The sequence below is a fragment of the Somniosus microcephalus genome, chromosome 16 (assembly GCF_052327205.1).
Source record: "Somniosus microcephalus isolate GS21.2 chromosome 16, FLI_Smic_1.0, whole genome shotgun sequence".
Lineage (NCBI taxonomy): Eukaryota > Metazoa > Chordata > Chondrichthyes > Squaliformes > Somniosidae > Somniosus > Somniosus microcephalus.
In genome coordinates, this window is record NC_141002.1 from 20404992 (window position 1) to 20429629 (window position 24638).

The 24638-nt window shown below is 46.3% G+C and overlaps 1 protein-coding gene across 1 annotated transcript in view; it reads left to right on the forward strand.

Annotated features, from left to right (window-relative positions):
• tmtc1 (transmembrane O-mannosyltransferase targeting cadherins 1) overlaps positions 1-24638 on the forward strand; it is a 163587-nt gene that overhangs the window by 124459 nt on the left and 14490 nt on the right. Inside the window, exons 8-10 of the mRNA XM_086009783.1 lie at positions 11506-11611; positions 13078-13213; positions 23493-23637. Coding sequence (XP_085865909.1) covers positions 11506-11611; positions 13078-13213; positions 23493-23637 — 387 coding nt within the window. The remainder of the gene's footprint in view (positions 1-11505; positions 11612-13077; positions 13214-23492; positions 23638-24638) is intronic.

The window sequence follows — 24638 nt, forward strand, 5'->3', positions numbered from 1 at the left end:
CATAAGAACATAAGAAGTAGGAGCAGGAGTAGGCCATACGGCCCCTCGGGCCTGCTCCGCCATTCAATAGGATCATGGCTGATCCGAATCTAGACTCACATCCACTTCCCTGCCCTCTCCCCGTAACCCCTAATTCCCTTATCTGCTAGGAAACTGTCTATCTCCGTTTTAAATTTATTTAATGTTGCAGCTTCCACAGCTCTCTGGGGTAGCAAATTCCATAAATTTACTACCCTCTGAGTGAAGAGGTTTCTCCTCATCTCAGTTTTGAAAGGGCAGCCCCTTATTCTAAGATTATGCCCCCTAGTTCTAGTCTCACCCATCAGTGGAAACATCCTCACCGCATCCACCCGATCAAGCCCCCTCACAATCTTATATGTTTCAATAAGATCGCCTCTCATTCTTCTGAACTCCAATGAGTAGAGGCCCAACCTACTCCACCTTTCCTCATACGTCAACCCCCTCATCTCCGGAATCAGCCGAGTGAACCTTCTCTGAACCGCCTCGAGAGCAAGTATATCTTTTCTTAAATATGAAAACCAAAACTGCACGCAGTATTCCAGGTGTGGCCTCACCAGTACCCTGTATAACTGCAGCAAGACTTCCCTGTTTTTATACTCCATCCACCTTGCAATAAAAGCCAAGATTCCATTGGCCTTCCTGATCACCTGCTGCACCTGCATACTAACTTTTTGTGTTTCATGCACCAGGACCCCCAGATCCCTTTGTACTGTAGCACTTTGCAGTTTCTCTCCATTTAGATAATGGGCCAGAAATTCCAGAACGGGGCTTGCAGCGCGTGCAAGCCCCGTATTTGCACTTATCCCGCGCTCCTGCCGATCAGCTTCTGGGACGCCTGAACTTGGAGAAATAGAAAGCACATTCCCGGGCAGCGTATGACGTCACGCCGCCCAGGAGTGCAGCCAGCGCGGACCCAGGAGCGTGCAGTGTAAGTGAGACACGCCCCTTGAGGTCTCAGTTTCACTGGACACGCCCCCAATGTTTCTGTCAAGCTGCTTTGCTTTTTTACATGCAAAGCAGCAGTTTAAATAGGTTTTTGGAAGTTTTTTGAAGATTTTGGTAACTTTTATAAACTTTTTTAAATGTTTACATTATTTTGAGTAATCTGAAGTAGTTTTAAAGAGAATTAAAGCAATTTAAAGACTTTTAAAAGCCCTAAAAGAATTTTTTAAATTCCATTTATTTATTTAGCAATGTCGTCGTCATACGTGTCTTCACACTGTTCCCTTTGGGGAACTGTATGAAGTGGTGGAAGGATTTATGGCCGTGATTAACGCTCATTCCGTGACCGTAACCATCTTTGAACCAGCCATTAGGGCGGTTAGTCCTATGGCGGGAGGGTTTTACGGGCTCCCACAAGCTATACAAGGAGGGGGGGCCACCCACACCCACGGACGCAAATATCCCACTGGATGTCAACCCAGAATTTAGAGCCGGAGCTCCGACTCCACTTGCCGGGACTGTCTGGAGCGGGGTTCGAAACCCTACCCTGATCTGGCCCAGCGGCGGGGATCCTACCGCTATGACAAACGCCCAATCCGATTAGCAACGTGAAATGGCAGCATAGGGCTCCAGTCACGGGGAGGGAAAAGGCGCAGGAAATGTATGGGTGTCACCTTTTGTGTGGAGTGGGCCTTTTGCGTAGCAGTAAGCATCCCCGCCGCTGGGCCAGAAGGAGTAGGGTTTTGAACCCCACTCCAGACAGTCCCGGCAAGTGGAGTCGGAGCTCCAACTTTAAATTCTGGGTGGACATCCAGCGGGATACTTGCGTCCGTGGGTGTTGGTGGCACCCCCCCCCCCCCTCAGATGGGTTGTGGGAGCCCGTAAAACCCTCCCGCCATAGGACTAACCACCCTAATGGCTGGTTCAAAGATGGTTACGGTCACGGAATGAGCGTTAATCACGGCCATAAATCCTTCCACCACTTCATACAGTTCCCCAAAGGGAACAGTGTGAGGATACGTCCGATGATGACCTCTTGCGCAATGCACCTCCTTGGACCCTCAGTCGCAGATGCGAGGGGGCAAGTCGTGCAAGTGTTAAATTTTTTATTTTATTGACATGTAAAATGTTGGCCCAATAATTCCCTTCCAAATGCGCTAGTACGGTCGGGGTACTTACGCATCTGGCCGGATGAAATGCCGGTTTTCAGCATGCACAGTGCATGTGGGGAAAACCGGCATTTCCTGTCCTCTGAACGAAGGGGTTCAGAGGCAGAACGCGTGCGACTGCACATGCAGCGCGTGCGCAGTATAATTCGCCGCTTTCATTAATGCTTTCAGTGAGGTCCAGTCATTACAACTTACACATGAAAAAAGCATGGGTACAGTTGCTACAGAGGCTGCGGAGGAAGATATTTCTTATCGTGGAGCTTCTGAAAGTATGTATGTCTGTATATATTCCTTTGCGTGTTATGTATATATTCCTTTACTTATGTGTATGAATGTATTATTTAATTATGACTTTCAGAGAAAGTAACTTATTGGAAAATCATAATTAAAAACATACATTCATAGTAAAGGAATATAAAATATACATACATATACGTAAAGGAATATATGTGGACATACATACATAACTCATTCTCACATTCCATTCACACAGCCACAATTGCTCCTTCTACCTACCGTTCTGAAAACCCTTTAAAAAAAATAAAAAAATTTAACTTTAAAACTTACTTAAAATTTCTTAAAATAACTTCCCCCCCTTTCCCAAACAAAAATATTGCATTTCAAAAGCTCCACGATAAAATATATCTTCCTCCGCAGCCAATGAACCACTTTACACTTGCTTTTTTTCAGTGTAACTTCTAAGGACTTAACCTCACGGATTTCATGAATGAAATCCACGAAGTTCACTGCGCAAGCGCTGCCTGTGCAGTCGCACGCGCTCGAGGTCTGGAAATGCCGGCGTTCCCCGCATGCGCTGTTCATGCTGAACGCCGGCATTTCCAACGGCCAGAAGCGTGAGTAAGCCGACCGTACTCACGCTTCTGGCCTGGAATTTCTGGCCCAATAACTTGCTCTTTGATTTTTTCTGCCAAAATGCATAACCTCACGCTTTCCAATATTATATTCCATCTGCCAAATCTCTGCCCACTCACTTAGCCTGTCTATGTCCTTTTGCAGGTTTTTTATGTCCTCCTCACTCACTGCTTTCCCTCCCATCTTTGTATCGTCGGCAAACTTGGATATGTTGCACTCGGTCCCTTCCTCCAAATCGTTAATATAGATTGTAAAGAGCTGGGGTCCCAGCACTGACCCCTGCGGAACACCACTAGTTACTGATTGCCAGCCCGAGAATGTACCATTTATCCCAACTCTTTGTTTTCTGTTAGATAGCCAATCTTCCACCCATGCCAGTATATTACCCCCAATCCCGTGATTTTTTATCTTGATCAGTAATCTTTTGTGTGGAACCTTGTCAAATGCCTTTTGGAAGTCCAAATACACTACATCCACTGGTTCCCCTTTATCCACCCTGTATGTTACGTCCTCAAAGAATTCGAGCATATTTGTCAAACATGACTTCCCCTTCATAAAACCATGCTGACTCTGTCCTATTAAGTTATGTTTATCCAAATGCTCTGTTACTGTTTTCTTAATAATGGACTCCAACATTTTACCAACCACAGATGTTAGGCTAACTGGTCTATAGTTTCCAACTTTTTGTCTACTTCCCTTCTTAAATAAGGGTGTTACATTAGCAGTTTTCCAATCTGCCGGGACCTTTCCTGAGTCCAGGGAGTTTTGGAAAATAATCACCAATGCATCCACAATCCCTACCGCCTCACGGTCTCACCAAGGCCCTGTACAATTGTAGCAAGACTTCCTTACTCTTATACTCCAACCCCCTTGCAATAAAGGCCAACATGCCATTTGCCTTCCTTATTGCTTGCGGTACCTGCATGCTAGCTTTCTGTGTTTCTTGCACGGGGGCACCCAAATCTCTCTGAACACCAACATTTGAAAGTTTCTCACCAGTTAAACAATATTCGATGTTTCTATTCTTCCTACCAAAGTGACTAACCTCACATTTCCCTACATTATACTCTATCTGCCACCTTACTGCCCACTCACTCAGACTATCTATATCTCTTTGCAGACTCTGTGTTCTCCTCACAGCTTACTGTCCCACCTCGCTTTGTATCATCAGCAAACTTGGATACATTACACTCGGTCCCTTCCTCTAGGTCACTAATATAGATTGTAAATAGCTGAGGCCCCAGCACTGATCCCTACGGCACCCCACTAGTTACAGCCTGCCAACCTGAAAAAGATCCATTTATCCCTACTCTCTGTTTTCTGTCCGTTAACCAATCCTCTATCCACGCTACTATATTACCTCCAACCCCATGAGCCCTAATTTTATGTAATAACCTTTTATGTGGCACCTTATCAAATGCCTTTTGGAAATCCAAATATACTACATCCATTGGTTCCCCTTTATCTACCCTGCTAGTTACATCCTCAAAAAACTCTAATAAATTTGTCAGACACGATTTCCCTTTCATAAAACCATGTTGACTCTGCCTAATCATGTTATGATTTTCTAAGTGCCCTGATACCACTTCCTTAACAATGGATTCCAGCATTTTCCCGACGACTGATGTCAGGCTAACTAGCCTGTAGTTCCCTGTTTTCTCTCTCCCCCCTTTCTTGAATAGCGGTGTTACATTTACAACATTACAATCCGCTGGGACCATTCTAGAATCTAGGGAATTTTGGAAGATCAAAACCAATGCATCCACTGTCTCTTCAGCCACCTGATTGATGTTACGAGATAAAGCTGCATGTGTAAGGACACTGGCTTACACCGTGCCCATGGAAACGCAGCCCCACTATTGGTGGAGATGGGGAATTTGTTATAAAGTGTTACAACTAATTGTTATTACATTGCACTGATTTGAAATTGTAGTATGTAGATTGTGTTTATCAAGGGCGCAAGATATTCAGATGTAAATACAGCGACTGGCGTGGGACAGTTTGATTATTAGGCAGTGCTATGTGTGGCACCCTGAGCAAGCTCCCAATCTACTCTACTGCAGGAGTCACTCGGATTATGTCCATTCTCTCTATAATTCTCACGCAAGCTCCAAAGCCCATTTTATATGAACAGTGGGACTGATTCGGACCAGGTAGAGCACGTGCAAGATTTTCATGGGCAGCGCTTTAGGGAAAGGAAGCCTGCCATCTTCACCCAGTCCAGCCTATCTCTGACTCCAGTCCCACAGCCAACGTGGCTGACTCTTAACTTCCCTCTGGAGCAGTCCAGCAAGCCACTCAGTTGTGCAGGGCAATTGGGGAATGGGGTAATAACTGCCGGCCTTGCCAGTAATGCCCACATCCCGGAAATGAATTCCTGCTCATTCCTAGTCGGGCGTCCTGGTCAGCAGCTGTGGTCTCAGCAGTGGCTCTCCCCGGTGTCAGGAGCAGGTCCATGCAGAGCAGTGCTGGCCTGTAGCTGCAGGCGGAGGAGATGGTGAACCCAACGCACGTGCCTTTGACGGGAGCTGTCTCAGTTTGTCTCCAGTGGCACTGGCTGTTGCCACTGCAGGCAACAGTGTACTGGTTGTGCAGTAAACTAAGAACCGGGTTCAGGCTGGATATACTGATCCTGACGCTACTTTATTACACAGATCTCCTTATTCTCGTTATAATGAACACTATGGTGGGTATAATTCCATTTTATTGGATGTCTACTCCCTCCTTAAGAGCTCAGTAAGTACCACTGGAGGGGAAAATTGTGATTCATGAAACAATTGTGGATCATTGAATGAATGCAATCTGTAGGCTCTGTACAAAATTCAATTATGGAAACTCTAGGCCAGAAAGATTTATTCGAGAGGATTGAATACCTTTAGTGTCTCGATAATGGGCTTCTGAGCTAAGGTTAAGCATTAAGTCAAGCAATACTGTTTTTTTGCTGTGCAGAATCTTTGCTACATGTGCTCACGATCTACTGAGAATCAGTGATTACTATGGCAACCTCCTGCAGTGCCTTCTCCCCCCTAGCCCATCTAGGCAGTGCCCTGAATAGTGGCCCAACTGTGGCTAACAAGAGAAGTTAAAGATAGTATTAGATTAAAGGACAAGTCTTATAATGTTGCCAAAAAGAGTAGTAAGCCTGAGGATTGGGAGGATTTAGAATTTAGCAAAGGATGACCAAGACATTGATGGAGAGAAAAGAGAATATGAGAGTAAATTAGCAAGAGACATAAAAACAGATTGTTAAAGCTTCTATAGGTATGTAAAAAGGAAGAGATTAGCAAAAGTAAACATGGGTCCCTTACAGGCCGAAATTATAATGGAGAATAAGGAAAAGGCAGAGACATTAAACGAATACTTTGTATCTGTCTTCATGGTAGAAGACACACAAAACATTCAGTGGATGCATTGGTTTTGATCTTCCAGAACCCTCTAGATTTTAGAATGGTCCCCATGGATTAGAAGCTAGCAAACATAACCCTGCTATTCAAGAAAGGAGGGAGCGAGAACAGAGAACTATAGGCCAATTAGCCTAACATCAGTAGTAGGGAAAATATTAGAATCTATTATTAGGGACGTGGTAACAGGGCACTTGGAAAGTCATGACATGATTGGGCAGAGCCAATATGGATTTATGAAAGGAAAATCGTGTTTCACAAATCTGTTAAGACATTTTTGAGGTTGTAGCTAGCAGGGTAGATAAGGGGGAACCAGTGGATGTAGTGTATTTGGATTTTCAAAAAGCATTTGATAAGGTGCCACATAAGAGGTTATTACACAAAGTTAGGCCTCATGGGATTGGGGGTAATGGCCCTGAAATTAGGATCGGGAGCTTGCCGCGCGTGCAAGCCCCCGATGTGCACTCACCCTGCGCGCCGACATCTGAAGCCCGGGCCTGCTCGCATTTCCTGTCACAGGCCCGGTTCAGATGTCGGCGCGATGTGCTTACCTGATCCAGTGGCGTAGTTAGTGCGATGTGCCGGCTGGGATCAGGTGAGCACTGTGCAGCCAATCAGGGGAGGGGAAACTCATTCATGAGTTTGACAGTAAGAGCTGTCAAACTCATGAAAAGTATGGGCTGCCAAAACACTACTTTAACTTTAAATAAAATTTAAAAAAACATCCCACTGATTATATTAACTATAAATAAGTTTTTAAAAATGTTTTAAACAATTAATCAATTTTTTGAAAAAAATAAATTTTTAAAAAGTAGGGTCTAAAACTAAACTTACCTTACTGTAAATTCTTTAAAAATAATAAACCTGTGGAAAAAAATTTTCTAAATTATACTAAAAGACCACTTACCTGTAAAACTAAATACTTACGTCTGGTTTTTCCACGCGTAAAAACCGGAGGCCTTTACACTCGGGCAACTCTGGAAAAAAAAAAGGAATTTCACTCCGCACACGCTGCCTGTGCAGTCGCGCGCGTTCTGCCTCTTAACCCCTTGGGTCAGAGGACAGGAAATGCCGGTTTTCAGCGCATGCGCTGTGCATGCTGAAAACCGGCAATTCCTCCGGGCACACACGTGAGTACCCCGTCCTTACTCACGCGTTGTGCCCGGAATTACTGGGCCAATATATTAGCATGGATTGAGGATTGTTTAACAGACAGAAAACAGAATAGGAATAAGCAGGTCATTTTCGGGTTGGTAGGCTATAACTAGTGGGGTACCACAAGGATCAGTGCTTGGGCCTCAGCTATTTGCAATCTATATCAATGACTTAGATGAGGGGATTGAGTGTAATGTATCCAAGTTTGCTGATGATACAAAGCTAGGTGGGAAAGTAAGCTGTGAGGAGAACACAAAAAGGCTGCAAAGGGATATAGACAGATTAAGTGAGTGGGCAAGAACATGACAGATGAAATATAATGTGGAGAAATATGAAGTTATCCACTTTTGGTAGGAAAAATAGAAAAGCAGAATATTTTTTTAAATGTGAGAGACTAGGAAATGTTGGTGCTCAGAGGGACCTGGGTGTCCTTGTACATGAATCACAAAGTTAACATGCAGGTACAACAAGCATTTAGGAAAGCAAATGGTATGTTAGCCTTTATTACAAAAGGATTGGGGTATAAGAGTAAAGGGCCTAGAAATTCAGTAAGGCCCTGCCAGCTCGCTTGCGCCCAAAAGTTAGCGCTGCGCGCAGCGCCTGTTGCGACCGTCAGAAATTCAGTTTTAGCGCCCCAAGTCGGAACCGGGCGCTATTCCAGGGTGTGCCCGCCCCCGCTTGGGGCGCTGAAACTGAATTTCAGCGCTGTAGGTGCCGCTGCGCCACCCGCTGCGGAGCGGCAGGCTGCGGTACTGCAGGCCTCCTCCTTCTCTTAAGGGGGAGGTGCCTGCAACGGGGAGATCGCCGCTTGATAGTGCCGGCAAATGAGCCCGGCACCATGGAGAAGTGCCGGGCTCGCGGAAAGCAGCCGGCAATGCCGCGGGGGGGGGGGGGTGGTGGAGGAGGCCGGGGAAGGAGGTGCGGGCAGGCGGCCGCCGAAAAAGCGGCCGGCTGCACCTCCGCCTTAACTAGCGCCACTAAGGCTGCAGGACGGCCACGGTTGCAGAATGTTGTTTGCGGCCGCTGCGGAAGAGGCGGCCGCAACTAAATATGGGGGTCGGGCCGGTATCGGGGCGGAACCGGGGCACTGCGCACACCGATGACGTCATCGGTGCCGGCGCAGCGCTACCGGCTACCGCCGCCATTACTGCTGCGCTGAATATCAGCGCAAACTCCTCTATTGGCGCAGAAGCCCTCTTTGGGCGGTAACTGGGCGCAAAGCTGGCAGGGCCTTACTGAATTTCTAGCCCAAGAAGTCTTACTGCAATTATATAGGACCTTGGTGAGACAACACCTGGCGTACAGTGTACAGTTTTGGTCTCCTTACCCAAGGAAGAATATACTTGCCTTAGAGGCATGCAACAAAGGTTCACTAGATTGATTCCCGAGATGACAATGGTTCTCCGTTAACGGTTCTCCTCCGGTACTGTCCCCCTCTCCCTCATATCTGCCGTCATCACCCTCTCCTCAAAAAACCTACCCGACCCCTCCATCCTTGCAAACTACCGCCCCATCTCCACCTCCCTTTCCTCTCCAAAGTCCTTGAACGTGTTGTCGCCTCCCAAATCCATGCCCATCTTTCCCACAATTGTACATGAAGTGCTTTGAGATGTTTCAACATAATAAGGCTATACAATTGAAAGTATTATATGTGAGCAAAAGAAAGACTTGCGCCTTTCACAACCTTAGGAAGTCCTAAAGTGATCCACAGCTAATTAAGTTCTTTTTTTTTGGAGCATAGTCATTTTTGTAATGCAGGAAACGTGGCAGCCAGTTTGCACACAGCAAGGTCCCACAAGCAGCTGTGCGATAATGACCAGATCATCTGTATTTTTACTGATGTTGGTTGAGGGATTAATTTTGGCTAGGACACCGGTGAGGACTCCCCTGCTCTTCTTTGAATAATGCTGTGGGATCTTTTATGTCTACCTGAGAGGGCAGACGGGGCCTCGGTTTAACAGCACTTCCGACAGTTCAGCGCATCCTGAAGTGTTAGCCTTGATTCTGTGCTCGAGTCCCTAGAGTGAGACTTGAACCCACAACTGTCTGACTGGGAAGCGAGAGTGCTACCAACTGAACCACGGCTAACACCTGAGTTCTAGCCAGGAAAGTCTCTTGCCACCTGTCATGTGTTACAAGACATCGAACTCAAGAAGCTCATTACTCATTACAGTCATTGAAGCAAATAACATCCTCTTTTAGAAAAAGCCAGCAATACTGTTGGACACTGGCCATTCGTTTCTGGGCCTGGGTTCTAATCCAGCCTGACACACGGGATGAATGTCTCCGAGAGGTGGTTGTAATAGGGTTGCCAACCCTCCAGAAATTAAAGATTAATCTCCAGGATACTGGCTGCAAGCAAACTGGGAGAAAAATCATTGGGGCATTAAATAAAACAGTTTTTTTTTCCATTTTCATTGAACAGTTTTGTTTATTAGTTTAAAAATATTGGAGATGGGGAAAAACGCTGTTTGAATGACAATTGTAAATCATCCAATTTCCGGAATTTAACCCGGAAAAGTGCGAGGTGATGCACTTTGGGGGGTCTAACAAGGCAAGGGAATACACAATGAAGGGAAAGACCCTAGGCAAGACGGAGGGTCAGAGGGATCTGGGTGTGCAGGTACACAGATCCCTGAAGGCGGCGGAACAGGTGGATAAGGTGGTAAAAAAGGCATATGGGATACTTGCCTTCATTAGCCGAGGCATAGAATATAAGAGCAAGGAGGTTATGATGGAGCTGTATAAAACACTGGTTAGGCCACAGCTGGAATACTGTGTGCAGTTCTGGTCGCCACACTACAGGAAAGATGTGATCGCGTTAGAGAGGGTGCAGAGGAGGTTCACCAGGATGTTACCAGGGCTGGAGCGCTTCAGCTATGAAGAGAGACTGGGCAGATTGGGTTTGTTTTCCTTGGAGCAGAGGAGGCTGAGGGGGGACATGATTGAGGTGTACAAAATTGTGAGGGGCATAGATAGGATGGATGCTGAGGAGCTTTTCCCCTTAGTAGAGGGGTCAATAACTAGGGGGCATAGATTCAAGGTAAAGGGCGGGAGGTTTAGAGGGGATTTGAGAAAGAACTTTTTCACCCAGAGGGTGGTTGGAGTCTGGAACTCACTGCCTGAAAGGGTTGTGGAGGCAGAAACCCTCACAACATTTAAGAAGCATTTGGATGAGCATTTGAAATGCCATAGCATACAAGGCTACGGGCCAAATGCTGGAATATGGGATTAGATTAGACAGGGCTTGATGGCCGGCATGGACACGATGGGCCGAAGGGCCTCTATCCGTGCTGTATTACTCTATGACTCTATGACTCTATGAGTAACCAAAGAGCCTGTTTGCTTTCCTATTGGGTAGGAAGGCGGTGCGCGGAGAGGATGGACACGTCAGGTAGCCAATGGTAGGATTGTGGGGCGGGTTGGTGCTAGGCAGGAGGTCATGTGATGAAACTCCAGGAGCACGTCCAATCACAGTTGGCCACCCCAGGCTGTAAGGATCTCCTGTGAAGTGAGCTGGGCTAGTTTCCTAAACTTAATCTATTACTAAATTTGGCGGTTTCCACTCAGACAGCAAGAATATGGAATGTGCTGGGGGAACAGGAGCTCTTTTGAAGCTGCTGTCGAATGGAGCTATTTCACCGTGAGCTAGACCACAGTCACATCCAGTCTTATCCTTGTAAGACATCCAGGTGCACTTTCAATCAAAGTCAGTAACTCCCCTTCCCTTACCCGGGGGTGCTGAACCTAACTGTGATATTCCTACCACTCCACCTGAGATAGGGCTTACAGAGCACAGACCAGGGATTGAGCCTGCGACCTTCCCAGGCTTGCCATTATCTTAAGCAGCTAAGCAGTTGGGGAAGATGGAAGCTTGCAATTTATGGCTCATGTTGAGTGTTATAAAATAATCATGACTTTCCCCCCACCCCTCCATCTTTTGAAAGGAGCGATTCGGAGAGGCTGATGAAATATATGTGAGAGGCATTGAAAACTGTCCCGAGAATTCAGACCTACACAACAATTATGGAGTCTTCTTAGTTGACAGAGGTAAGCAACGGAATTGATATTATTGGACACGTATCGACCAGGGTGATCATCGGGTGGGACTGGTCGTCTCTCCCTGTCTGAAGATGCCAACTCCTGGGGTATTGTTCCTCGGACCTACTCCAATACCTTGCCCAAGTTGCCATTCTTCACGTGCGAAGCTAGCGAGTGAGTGTTGGCAGGCCCCTCGAAAGCTCTCGCTCCTCTGCCCCAACACTGCCTCAGTCCTATCTTCTGGAGAACAGTCCTTACTGTACCACTGTGACGTTCTGATTCCTACACCAACGGTTCCATGAGTGAGATTGTCCATTTGGTGCGAATTAGAGGCAGTTTCAGGCAGTGAGCCTATGTCAACTTGAAGCTGGATTGACATTGGTCAAACCCATTTCACATAGGACCCTTGCAACCAGAAGACAGAGGAGGCCTTCATCCCATCTGCCTGTGCTGGATTCTGAACCCAGGGCCAAGTGATGAAAGGCCATTGTCTAACATAAGCGTTGACTTTTTTTAACGTACTTACCCTCCCACATTTCTGAAGAGCACCCCCCCCCCACCCCCGCTGTTTTTTTTAACATCCTATGGCATGTACCCGAGGGGACAAGGTAGAAACCTGCTACCAGACCCCTCAGTCAATGCCCCAGTTTCAAACGAGCCACTTTAAGATGTGTTTTTTTAAATTCATTCACAGATGTGGGCGTCACTGGCAACACCAGCATTTATTGCCCATCCCTAAGTGTGACTTGGCAACCAATTCTCTTGTAGGGAAGTATTCAGGTTCTCTTGGTTCTTCCCCCCATAACCCAGCAGCAACTAGGAATTCACTGAGCAAAGAACCTGTGATCGTAAAGTCACATTCAACGCTCTTGGCACAGCACGTTGGTACATCAATTTGTGAGCTTAGTGCCTCCAATCCTTTGGGCTGGGAGAATGACCAAACTGAACCAAAGGTCCCATTGACCTGCTGCAGGTTCTCTGCATGTTTGGTGATGGAGGTTTACATTTAGCTCAAGAAGGAGACAAACCTTCCAAAACACCATCATTTCCTGGAAATACTCAGCAGGTCAGGCAGCATCTAATGGAGAGAGAAACAGAGTTAGCGTTTCAAGTTTGTGACAGTTCTGATGAAAGGTCATCGACCTGAAGTGTGAACCCTTCTTCGAGAAGGCTTGCTAAATCATGTCAATGAAAAGGAGGCCATTCAGCCCATCGTGCCTGTACCGGCTCTTTGAAGGAGCTATCCAATTAGTTGAAATCCTCATAGCATTTCTCCAGTTCCATTTTGAAAATTACGATTGAATCTGATTCCACCACCCTTTCAGGCAGTGCGTTCCAGACCTTTTATATTATTTGTTCCTAGGATGTGGGAGCCGCTGGCAAGGCCAGCATTTATTGCCCTGGTGAAGGTGGTGGTGAGTGTAACAACTGTCTGTGCCTGTCTACTGATTATTGGAATTTATTGTATTTTGCAGGAGACGGGAATGGAGCCTCGGGTCATTACCTGCATGCCATTCGGCTAAATCCCAAACATTATGTTGCCATGGTGAATCTCGGTCGACTCCTGCGTTCAGCTAACAAAAACATGGAAGCCGAAACCTGGTACAAACGGTAAGCTCGCCAACAAGCTGCAGATCCAGTGATGTTGGTGAAACTCCAGAAGAAACATGGGCGGGGAGCGGACGGGGGGTGGGGTGGTGGATGGAGGAATCGCTTCTATCCATTTGGTCCTGTGAATTGGCTTTTAGTCAGTGTTTTGGTTAATGTGGTCTGTTGACTTTATCTGCCTAGAATCAGAGGAATCTCTTGTCGGCTGGGCACAAGAGTCGTGCATGAAATTTAAACAGCCTTAATTCCGATCTGAGTGGGCAGGGGCCCACAACACAAAACTGCCCCTTATTTGGTATTAAATTGTCAACCAGAAAAACAAGAGGCTGGTTGTGGGAAATTGAAATGGTGCACGAGGTTGCACTGTCTAATAGATATGGTGAATGAGACGTTAATCCGAGGCCCCGTCTCCCCTCTAAGCTGGGCATAAAAGATCCCATGGCACTATTCGAAGCAGAGCAGGGAAGTTCTCCCCGGTGTCCTGACCAATATTTATCCCGCGACCAACATCGCTAAAAAAGCAGTTTATCTAGTCTTATTGCTGATTGTGGGATCTTGCTGTGCACACATTGACTACTGCGTTTGCTACACTACAACAGTGCCTACAATTCAAAAGTACTTAATTGGCTGCAAAGTGCTTGGAGCATCCTGGGGTCTTGAAAGGCGCTATATCAATGTAAGTCTTTCTTTCTATCGATGGTCCTGATAGTCTCCTTGAATCATTCCTTTCATACACAAATGCTGTATTGGCACGGCAAAGGGTTCTGTCCCGAGGTTGGGGGTGGGGCAGCTGAGGCATGGTATCAGAGCAGAGGAAGTTTGATCTGGAGCGTCTGATGCCGACGTCGGATGCCTGAAATGGAAAGTGCTCCACTAACCTCCCTCACCTGGCTCAGCATCAAAAGTTCACTTTAAAAAAAACTAAGGAAGAATTTGAGGAAGGGCAGGATTAGTCCACCTTTGGTAACTCAAACCCAAAGTTAAAAGTACAGCAAAATCTTGTGGGGTTTGTTTAGAACCAGCCTCGTACCCCGATTCCAAGTGGGACAATGCTCAGAAACTGCAGTGAGGGGACAGTGTCCCTTTAATATTGAAAAGAATAATGGAAAATGCTGGAAATACGCAGCAGGTCATGCAGCCCCTGTGAAGGGAAAGTACAGCTTAACGTTTCAGGAATAAACTCATTGTCAAAGCTGTCACCACAAATTTAGTGTGCATTTTTTTGCAAAACATTATAATTTGTGGTGATAATTAAGAAATTGTAGGGTACGGTAGCTTAGTGGTTATGGTACAGGACTAGTGCTCGTGAGTTCAAAACCCACCATCGCAGGTTGTGAAATTGAATTCAATAAATTTACTGGTAATTTACTGACTTGCATCAAAATAAAGATCATGGAAACTGCCGACATGTCATCGAAACCCAACTAGTTCACTAATGTTCTACACAGAAGGGAGTCTGACTCCAGTAGTGAGGGGACAGTGTCCCTTTAATATGTAAAATAAGAACAGGAAATACAGAAAAGGTCAGTCAGCATCTGTGAAGACTGGTTACTGTGACACCTCTGAAGTGGCCCAACGAGCTTCTCGGTTGTTAAAAGCAACCTGTGAAGCAAGAAGGCCCAGCACCATCTCGTCGGGGCAATTGGTAATGGGCAATACATGCAGCCTTGCCAGCAACACCCGCATCCTGAGAACAAAATATTAACAAATTACCGTGTGGCTGGCTTAAGTTTGTGTGTTTATACGGAGCTGAGCGGCAGACCTGCGAGAGGCACAGAGTCAGCGAGAGGAGGATCAACAGAGTGCGGAGAGGAGGCCTGGGACTGGAGCTGAGCGGCAGACCTGCGAGAGGCACAGAGTCAGCGAGAGGAGGATAAAAAGAGCGCGGAGAGGAGGCCTGGGACCGGAGCAGAGCGGCGGACCTGCGAGAGGCACAGAGTCAGCGAGAGGAGGATCAAAAGAGCGCGGAGAGGAGGCCTGGGGCCGGAGCTGAGCAGCAGACCTGCAAGAGGTACAGAGTCAGCGAGAGGAGGATAAAAAGAGCGCGGAGAGGAGGCCTGGGACCGGAGCTGAGCGGCAGACCTGCGAGAGGCACAGAGTCAGCGAGAGGAGGATAAAAAGAGCGCGGAGAGGAGGCCGGGGACCGGAGCTGAGCGGCGGACCTGCGAGAGGCACAGAGTCAGCGAGAGGAGAGAGAGAAGTAAAAAGTAATTGAAGTGTGGCATCACCAGAAAGCAGGTAAGTGATTGGTTGGTGAGTATTTCTCTCTTTCTCGCTTTTTTCCAAACTTAATTTTTGTGGTTTATAGTTTCTAGGGTCTCTGTTGTGTAGTGGGGAGTGCTGGTAAACAAGGGCCCTTGAGTATATCATTTAATTGTAGAGTAATTAGTGGTATTGATTTGATTTAATTAAATTTGAATTAATTAAAGGGTAAGTCATGGCAGCACAGCTCGGCCCCATGGCATACTCCTCCTGCACTATGTGGGACATCAGGGACACTTCCTGTGTCCCTGACAACCATGTGTGCAGGAAGTGTATCCAGCTGCAGCTACTGACAGACTGCATTGCGGCACTGGAGCTGCGAATGGATACATACTGGAGCATTCGCGATGCTGAGCACACCGTAGATAGCACGTTTAGGGAGTTGGTCACACCGCAGGTAAAGGCTGCACAGGCAGGAAGGGAATGGGTGACCACCAGGCAGAGTAGTAGGTGCAGGCAGGTAGTGCAGGGGTCCCCTGTGGCCATCCCCCTTTCAAACAAATATACGACTTTGGGTATTGTTGAGGGGGGTGGCTTATCGGGGGAAGGCAGCAGCAGCTAACTTCCTGGCACCATGGGTGGTCCTGCTGCACAGGACGGGAGGAAACAAAGCGGGAGAGCTATAGTGATAGGGGATTCTATTGTAAGGGGAATAGATGGGCGTTTCTGCGGCCGCAAACGAGACTCCAGGATGGTATGTTGCCTCCCTGGTGCAAGGGTAAAGGATGTCTCGGAACGGCTGCAGGGCATTCTGGAGAGGGAGGGTGAACAGCCAGTTGTTGTGGTGCATATAGGTACCAACGATATAGGTAAAAAATGGGATGAGGTCCTAAAAGCTGAATATAGGGAGTTAGGAGGTAAATTAAAAAATAGGACCTCAAAGGTAGTAATCTCAGGATTGCTACCAGTGCCACGTGCTAGTCAGAGTAGAAATAGAAGGATATTTCAGATGAATACGTGGCTAGAGTAATGGTGCAAGGGGGAGGGATTCAAATTCCTGGGACATTGGAACCAGTTCTGGGGGAGGTGGGACCAGTACAAACTGGACGGTTTGCACCTGGGCAGGGCCGGGACCGATGTCCTAGGGGGAGTGTTTGCTAGTGCTGTGGGGGAGGATTTAAACTAAAATGGCAGGGGGTTGGGAACCTGTGCAGGAAGACAGAGGAAAGGGAAGCAAGGATAGAAACAAAAGACAGGAAGGAGAAAAGCAAAAGTGGAAGGCAGAGAAATCAAGGGTGTAAATCAAACAGGGCCACAGTAAATAATCATTCTAAAAGGACTGAGAGTGTTAAAAAATCAAGCCTGAAGGCTTTGTGTCTTAATGCGAGGAGCATTCGTAATAAGGTGGATGAATTAGTTGAGCAAATAGATGTAAACGGATATGATATGATTGGGATTACGGAGACATGGCTCCAGGATGACCAAGTCTGGGAATTCAACATCCAGGGGTATTCAATATTCAGGAAAGACAGGAAAAACGAAAAGGAGGTGGGGTAGCATTGCTGGTTAAAGAGGAGATTAACACAATAGTAAGAAAGGATATTAGCTCTGATGATGTGGAATCTGTATGGGCCGAGCTGAGAAACACCAAGGGGCAGAAAATGTTAGTGGGAGTTGTATACAGACCCCCAAACAGTAATGCTGAGGTTGGGGATGGCATTAAACGGGAAATTAGAGATGCGTGCAATAAGGGCACAGCAGTTATCATGGGTGACTTTAATCTACATATAGATTGGGCTAACCAAATCAGTAACAATACTGTGGAGGAGGAAATCCTAGAGTGTATATGGGATGGTTTCCTGGACCAATATGTCGAGTAACCAACTAGAGATCAGGCCATCTTAGACTGGGTATTATGTCATGAGAAAGGATTAATTAGCAATCTTGTTGTACGAGGCCCCTTGGCGAGGAGCGATCATAATATGATAGAATTCTTCATTAAGATGGAGAGTGAAGTAGTTGACTCAGAGACTAGGGTCTTGAATTTAAATAAAGAAAACTACGATGGTATGAGGCACGAGTTGGCTAGGATGGATTGGGGAACGTTACTTAAAGGTGGATAGGCAATGGGAAACATTTAAAGATCGCATGGATGAACTACAGAATTTGTTCATCCCTGTTTGGCATAAAAATAAAACAAAAAAGGTGACTCAACCGTGGCTAACAAGGAAAATTAGGGATAGCATAAGATCCAAGGAGAGGACATATAATCTGGCCAGAAAAAGCAGCAAACCTGAGGATTGGGAGCAGATTAGGATTCAGCAAAGGAGGACAAAGGGATTAATTAAGAGGGGGAAAATAGATTGATGTAAGAAAAAGGAGTCTCACACATTAAGTAACTTTAAAGTAAGCTTTAAGCAACTTATAATCACACTATATACAAGAGAGGTCTTCACCATGCCTCTGGTAGAAGCCCCTTACAATACTGAGCAGTTCCCTATTTATACCAGTCCAACAGGAAGTGACGTATGACAGGAAGTGATGTATGTACAAAGTTCATAGTTCACAGTTCACAGGAAGTGATGCGCATAACTTCCCGGAAGTTATTATTATTATCACATAGATTATGAGAGTAAGCTTGCAAGGAACATAAAAACTGACTGTAAAAACTTCTATAGATATGTGAAGAGAAAAAGATGGGTGAAGTCAAGCGTAGGTCCCTTGCCGTCAGAATCAGGGGAATTTATAATGGGGATCAAAGAAATGGCAGACCAACTAAATACATACTTTGGTTCTGTCTTCACAAAGGAGGACACAAATAACCTCCCAGAGATGTCGGGGAACATAGGGTCTAATGAGAGGGAGGAATTGAATGAAATCAGTATTTGTAGGGAAATGGTGTTAGGGAAATTGACAGGATTGAAGGCCGATAAATCCCCAGGGCCTGATAATCTACATCCTAGGGTACTTAAGGAAGTGGCCCTAGAAATAGTAGATGCATTGCTGGTCATCTTCCAAAGTTCTATAGACTCTGGAACAGTTCCCATGGATTGGAGGATAGCTAATGTAACCCCACTATTTAAAAAAGGTGGTCGAGAGAAAACGGGGAATTATAGACTGGTCATCTGACATCGGTAGTGGGGAAAATGCTAGAGTCCATTATAAAAGATGTAATAGCAGAGCACTTGGAAAGCAGTGACAGGATCGGACAAAGTCAACATGGATTTACAAAAGGTAAATCATGCTTGACCAATCTACTGGAATCTTTTGAGGATGTAACTGGTAGAATAGATAAGGGAGAACCAGTGGATGTGGTGTATTTGGACTTTCAGAAGGCTTTTGATAAGGTCCCGCATAAGAGATTAGCGTGTAAAGTTAAAGCACACGGGATTGGGGGTAAGGTACTGTCTTGGATAGAGAACTGTTTGGCAGACAGGAAGCAAAGAGTTGGAATAAACGGGTCTTTTTCCGAGTGGCCGGCAGTGACTAGTGGGGTACCGCAGGGATCGGTGCTAGGACCTGTAGAAGTGCCTTACTTCTTAGCTCTGGGTAATGACTCAATACACACTTGGATTCGTCAGACGGACAGGCCTTTTATTTTACTTCTCTTGCAAGGGGAATCAGCACCTCCACTCAAGGGGTGAGGCTACTATTCCAATGATACAGTGTAAACGTTCTATATTTATACAGTGTAACAAACAAGTTTGATTGAAATCCCTTTGTTCCTCTATCAGGATACATTTTAGATTAATCATCAGGTAGAAATAACATATTGACAGAAGGATCCTGGACACATAAGTCAACCGTTAATCTATAACAGGGCATGAATCGTGTAACCGGAGGTCCTCTTTAATCATATATAAGGGAGGCAAGCTTTGCTTTCGGTCACAAGTTATCAGGTCATTGGTACATCAAAGAAACTCATTATTCCACTTCTACATTCTCATTAGGTGGGCAGGCATCTGTTCTTGGCTGTAGTTCGAGTACGTGCAATAGCTCTAGTTACACATCGACACTTGCCCAGTGTCAAGTCTGAAAACTTTTACCCAGCAAGCACTTGAAATTAACCCCTTATATCATGTAGATTTCCTCAGACCGCAGATATTCACAATATATATAAACGATCTAGATGAGGGAACTAGATGTAATATCTCCAAGTTTGCAGATGACACAAAGCTGGGTGGGCGTGTGTGCTGTGAGGAGGATGCAGAGAAACTCCAGTATGATTTGGACAGGTTGGGTGATTGGGCGGATGCATGGCAAATGCAGTATAATGTGGATAAATGCGAGGTTATCCACTTTGGTGGCAAAAACAGGAAGACAGATTATTATCTGAACAGCAATAGATTGGGAAAAGGGGAAGTGCAACGAGACCTGGGTGTCCTTGTGCACCAGTCGCTGAAGGTAAGCATGCAGGTGCAGCAGGCAGTTAAGAAGGCAAATGGTACGTTGGCCTTCATAGCGAGAGGATTCGAGTACAGGAGCAAGGATGCCTTGCTTCATTTTTACAGGGCCTTGGTGAGACCACACCTTGAGTATTGTGTGCAGTTTTGGTCACCTTATCTGAGGAAGGATGTTCTTGCCATGGAGAGAGTGCGGCGAAGATTCACCAGACTGATACCTGGGATGGCAGGAATGACGTATGAGGAGAGATTGGGTCGATTAGGCTTATATTTGCCAGAGTTTAGACGAATGAGAGGGGATCTCATTGAAACATATAAAATTCTAACAGGACTGGACAGACTAGATGCAGGAAGGCTGTTCCCGATGGCAGGGAGTCCAGAACCAGGGGCCATAGTTCACAGTCTAAGGATAAGGAGTAAGCCATTTAGGACTGGGATGAGGAGGAATTTCTTCACCCAGAGAGTGGTGAACCTGTGGAATTCTCTACCACACAAGGCAGTTGAGGCCAATTCATTAAATATATTCAAGAAGGAGTTAGATATATTTCTTAAGGCTAAAGGGATCAAGGGATATGGGGAGAAAGCAGGGACAGGGTACTGAATTTGGATGATCAGCCATGATCTCATTAAATGGCGGAACAGGCTCAAGGGGCCGAATGACCTACTCCTGCTCCTATCTTCTATGTTTCTATTTTCAGGGGTCGGGGGGGCGGGTTTGTACTAAATCGTTAGAAGGCTGGGTGAGGACGGGGTCAGCCTCAGCCGTGATGCTTCCTGCAGTCGATTAGTCAGTTGGCACCCGCTATCTGGCCTCGCATGGCAGGAACGGCCATTTGGTTAGGGTGCTCAGAGGGGATCGTGCCTCAACAACAAGCCCAGCCCAGCCCAGCTCAGATCTGCTAACTCGGCATAGGCCAGGAATTGAACCTGGGACCTGCTGGTCCAGGTGCCTCAATTTCAAACATTTTCAGTCTGTGCAGCTGTGGTAAACAGACATTGTGAAAGAGCCCTAGGTAAGAAACTTCAAACACAAAGAAGGAATATGAAACACTAGCTACAGAGAGTCATGTAATTGTTGACAAAAAAGAGAAATTCCTTCGAGCAATGTTATCGAGCGAATCTGACAGAACTTGGGGTACCTTCCAGACAGTGAAATTTAACCAGTGTGTGTTTCTGTTAAACTCTTCAGACCATTATAATGACATAAATATAGCAAGAGTATAAGTAGCTGCTGTCTTTGATCAGAAGTGTTTGGCAAACCTTTATATTTTTGTATTTGCCAAACACTGTGATACAATTCTGCTTCCCCACCTTTGTTGACCTCAGTAACACAAGTCATTGACTCGACTCGACCCGACCCTTTTAATCTCTGAAGAAAAATTCCACAGCGTTCCTCCCCATCCCCCAACAGTAATAAAGAACCCCATCATACTAACCTAACCTCATTCGCATTCTGGGACGAGTCTTTCTTGGTTTGGCGTCTCAGTGCTCCTTTCAGATGGACCTCCATGTTCCGCGTACAATTCAACTGTCTCCATCTGCGCTCTGATGTTAATCCCATTCTTAACTACACATCTATCCAACTCTTTCTGAAAGGAGTTCATCGGACTGTTCCAGATGGAGTTTCTTCCATGATTTCATTGTTCTTTGGAGGAAATCCCTGGTGACAAGTTCCTTGTTGGTGCCCACAGCATCTGGGGCTTCCAAAACAAATTTAATAAACACAAAGCTGCCCCTGCCCCCGCCATGTCTCTGGCCCAAACAGGCCAGGGAGGTCTCAGCTTTAAGTCCCTGATCTGTGCTGAGTTCACTAATCTCAGGTTGATAGGGGTGCTACAATTAGCATCAGTGCCCTGGTGCAGGGGTGAAATCAGCCAGGGTTCCGGCTCATGCAGGCGCGCGGACAGCGGCAGAGGACAGGATCAGGCCCTGCCACAAGCCGGCACTCAGTCAAGGCCCAAACAAAGCTTGGTGGCAGTGTCAGTTGTGAAGAGGCTTCAAGGGGATCTCGACAGGCTCAGTGAGTGGGCGAGAGCATGGCAGATGGAATATAATGTGGATAAATGTGAAGTTATCCACTTTGGTAGAAAAAACAGAAAGGCAGCGTATTTCCTAAATGGTGAAAGATTGGGGAATGCAGATGCTCAAAGGGACCTGGGTGTCCTTGTATATGAGTCACTGAAAGTGAATGTGCAGGTGCAGCAAGCCATTAGGAAGGCAAATGGTATGCTGGCCTGGCCTTCATTTCAAGAGGATTTGAGTACAGGAGTAAAGAAGTCTTACTCCAATTATATAGGGCCTTGGTGAGACCACACCTGGAGTACTGTGTACAATTTGATCTCCTTACCTAAGGAAGGATATACTTGCCACAGAGGGAGTGCAACGAAGGTTGATTCCTGGGATGGCAGGACTGTCGTATGATAAGAGATTGAGTAAACTAGGCCTGTATTCTCTTGAATTCAGAAGAATGAGAGGGGATCTCATTGAAGCATACAAAATTATTACAGAGCTTGATAGGGTGGATGCTGGGAGAATGTTTCCCTTGGCTGGGGAGTCTAGAACCAGGGGCCACAGCCTCAAGATAAAGGGTAGGCCATTCAGGACTGAGATGAGAAGAAATTTCTTCACACAGAGGGTGGTGAATCTTTGGAATTCTCTACCCCAGAGGGCTGTGGAGGCTCAGTCATTGGGTATATTCAAAACAGAAGTCGATAGATTTCTGACTAGTAAAGGTATCAAGGGATATGGCAATGGGGCCGGTGAATGGAGTTGAGGCAGAAGATCAGTCATGATCTCATTGAATGGCGGAGCAGGCTCGAAGGACCGAATGGACTACTCCTGCTCCTATTTCTTATGTTCTTATAAAGGATGTCCACATGGGCCAATGTACTGGAGCGTGCCCACGAGGGAGAGAAAGGAAGAAAATGGGAGATTAAAAATAAACAGCAGTGGATAAAAATTAAAAGGTTAATAGTCCGATTTTTGAAAGGGGTTAAACTCCCTCTGGGTTTATACGGACAAATGGAAGTCAAGCTGTTGAAGGAAAATAAGCAGGAAAACAAAAAAACAAAATGATCTGTGTCTTTGATTTGTGTTTCTTTTTCTGTGTGCGTACATGTTCCCCCCACCCCCCCCCCCCCCCAATCCCCTTTTACTGCTTTGGTTCCCTTTTTAAATGCTGTAATTTCTTGGACGATGGGCCCGTATCCCAAACTTGTCCGCTCTCTCCACAGATGTTGCCTGACTTGCTGAATGTTTATGCTTTTGATTAAGCAGGAAAAAGACTGATTTGACTCCAGTTTTCCACAAGAAACCTTGTAAAGTAAGAACTTTTGGAATAAATGAAAACCACTGCTCTGGTGGGCGTTGTTTGTTCCGAACACGAAGCTCTTGACCAGCGATGATGGGCCCCACGCTCAAAGGTGCGATGGTTAAAGCGGCTATTCCCAGCTTGCTGCTCTCACAGTGACTTCTATAATAAGTCCCACTTGAGCTGCTTGACCTTTGCTCTGGAGCAGGACTGGGAGGCGGACAAACTGGCAGCTTATATGCTTTTCTCCCTCTCCTGGCTGACGACCAGACTGTAGTCCGGAGATGGATGCCTCAGATATTGATATAAATGATATTTCGGAGAGTTTGCCTGCATGTTGAAGGCGTTCTGTTCTTGTTGTTTGCAGAGCACTAGAGGTAACCAGGACTGTGGATGTTCTGTCTCCATTGGGGGCTCTGTACTACAACACAGGGAGGTACGAGGAGGCCCTGCGCATCTACAAAGAGGCCATCACAATGCAGCCCACAAACAGCGAGCTGCGACTGGCGGTGGTACGTACAGTGCTGAAGGAAACCTGAATGTGAAACATGCTCTGATTGTATCTATAAAATGTATTTGAGTCTTTGCGTAGCCTTGTTAATGTTACTGGTTTAAGGCACGAGCCTCTTCTCAAAAGGCTAGGCTTGAAGTTGCTATTTTCCACAGAACTATCACTTGGTGTTGCCAACCCTCCAGGATTGTCCTGGAGTCTCCAGGGATGAATCTCCTGGTCACTACTGCAAGCAACCCAGGAGAAAAGATATAGGGGCATTTAAAAAACGTTGTAAAGTTTTTTTTGAACACTTTTGTCTATTACTAATCAAATTTGAGGATGGGGGAAAAGAGGTTGTTTCAGTGGGCGTGGCGGTTGGAGGCAGGAGGTCATGTGATGAAACGGCCAGAGTTGGCAGCCCTCCCATCGCTCTGTTAGATGGCGCAGTCTGAGCATGTGTAGAAATTCCCATGATGCATCAGAGGGTGTATGGCTGCCCCACAAATGGTGTCAAAGACACAGGGAGGGGGGTGGGGGTGGGGGGGTGAAACTGGTCTTGGATGGTAGCGCAAACAAGTGGCGAATCTGCTGCCCGGTTTAACACAGCCTGCTCAATTTTCTTTTCTATTGACTTCTGCTTGATTATGAGTTTCTCTCAGTTTTTTAAACCAATGATTTGAAAACGAGGTATGTTTGTTTTTTCCAAGTAAATTTTCAAATGATCTTTTTACTATTATTAGCTCAGAGACAGCCAGGCAGACATTGGACCGTATTTTGCGACCCCTATGGGTGCGTATGAGGTGCGCAAGCACCTGTTGGAGCCGCGCAGGTTCCGGGTTTAGGCATGCAAAGCGCATGCGCTAAAACCCGGAACTTGCGATCTGTCAAGAATCCTCTTGACAGATCCTCCGCATCCCTGGGAGACGGGCCTCCGCAGGTGGAGAGTTGCGCTATTTGCCCAACTTCCACCCGCTGAATGCCCGTGAAATTCTTACGCCTGGTAAAAGCAGGAGTAAGGCC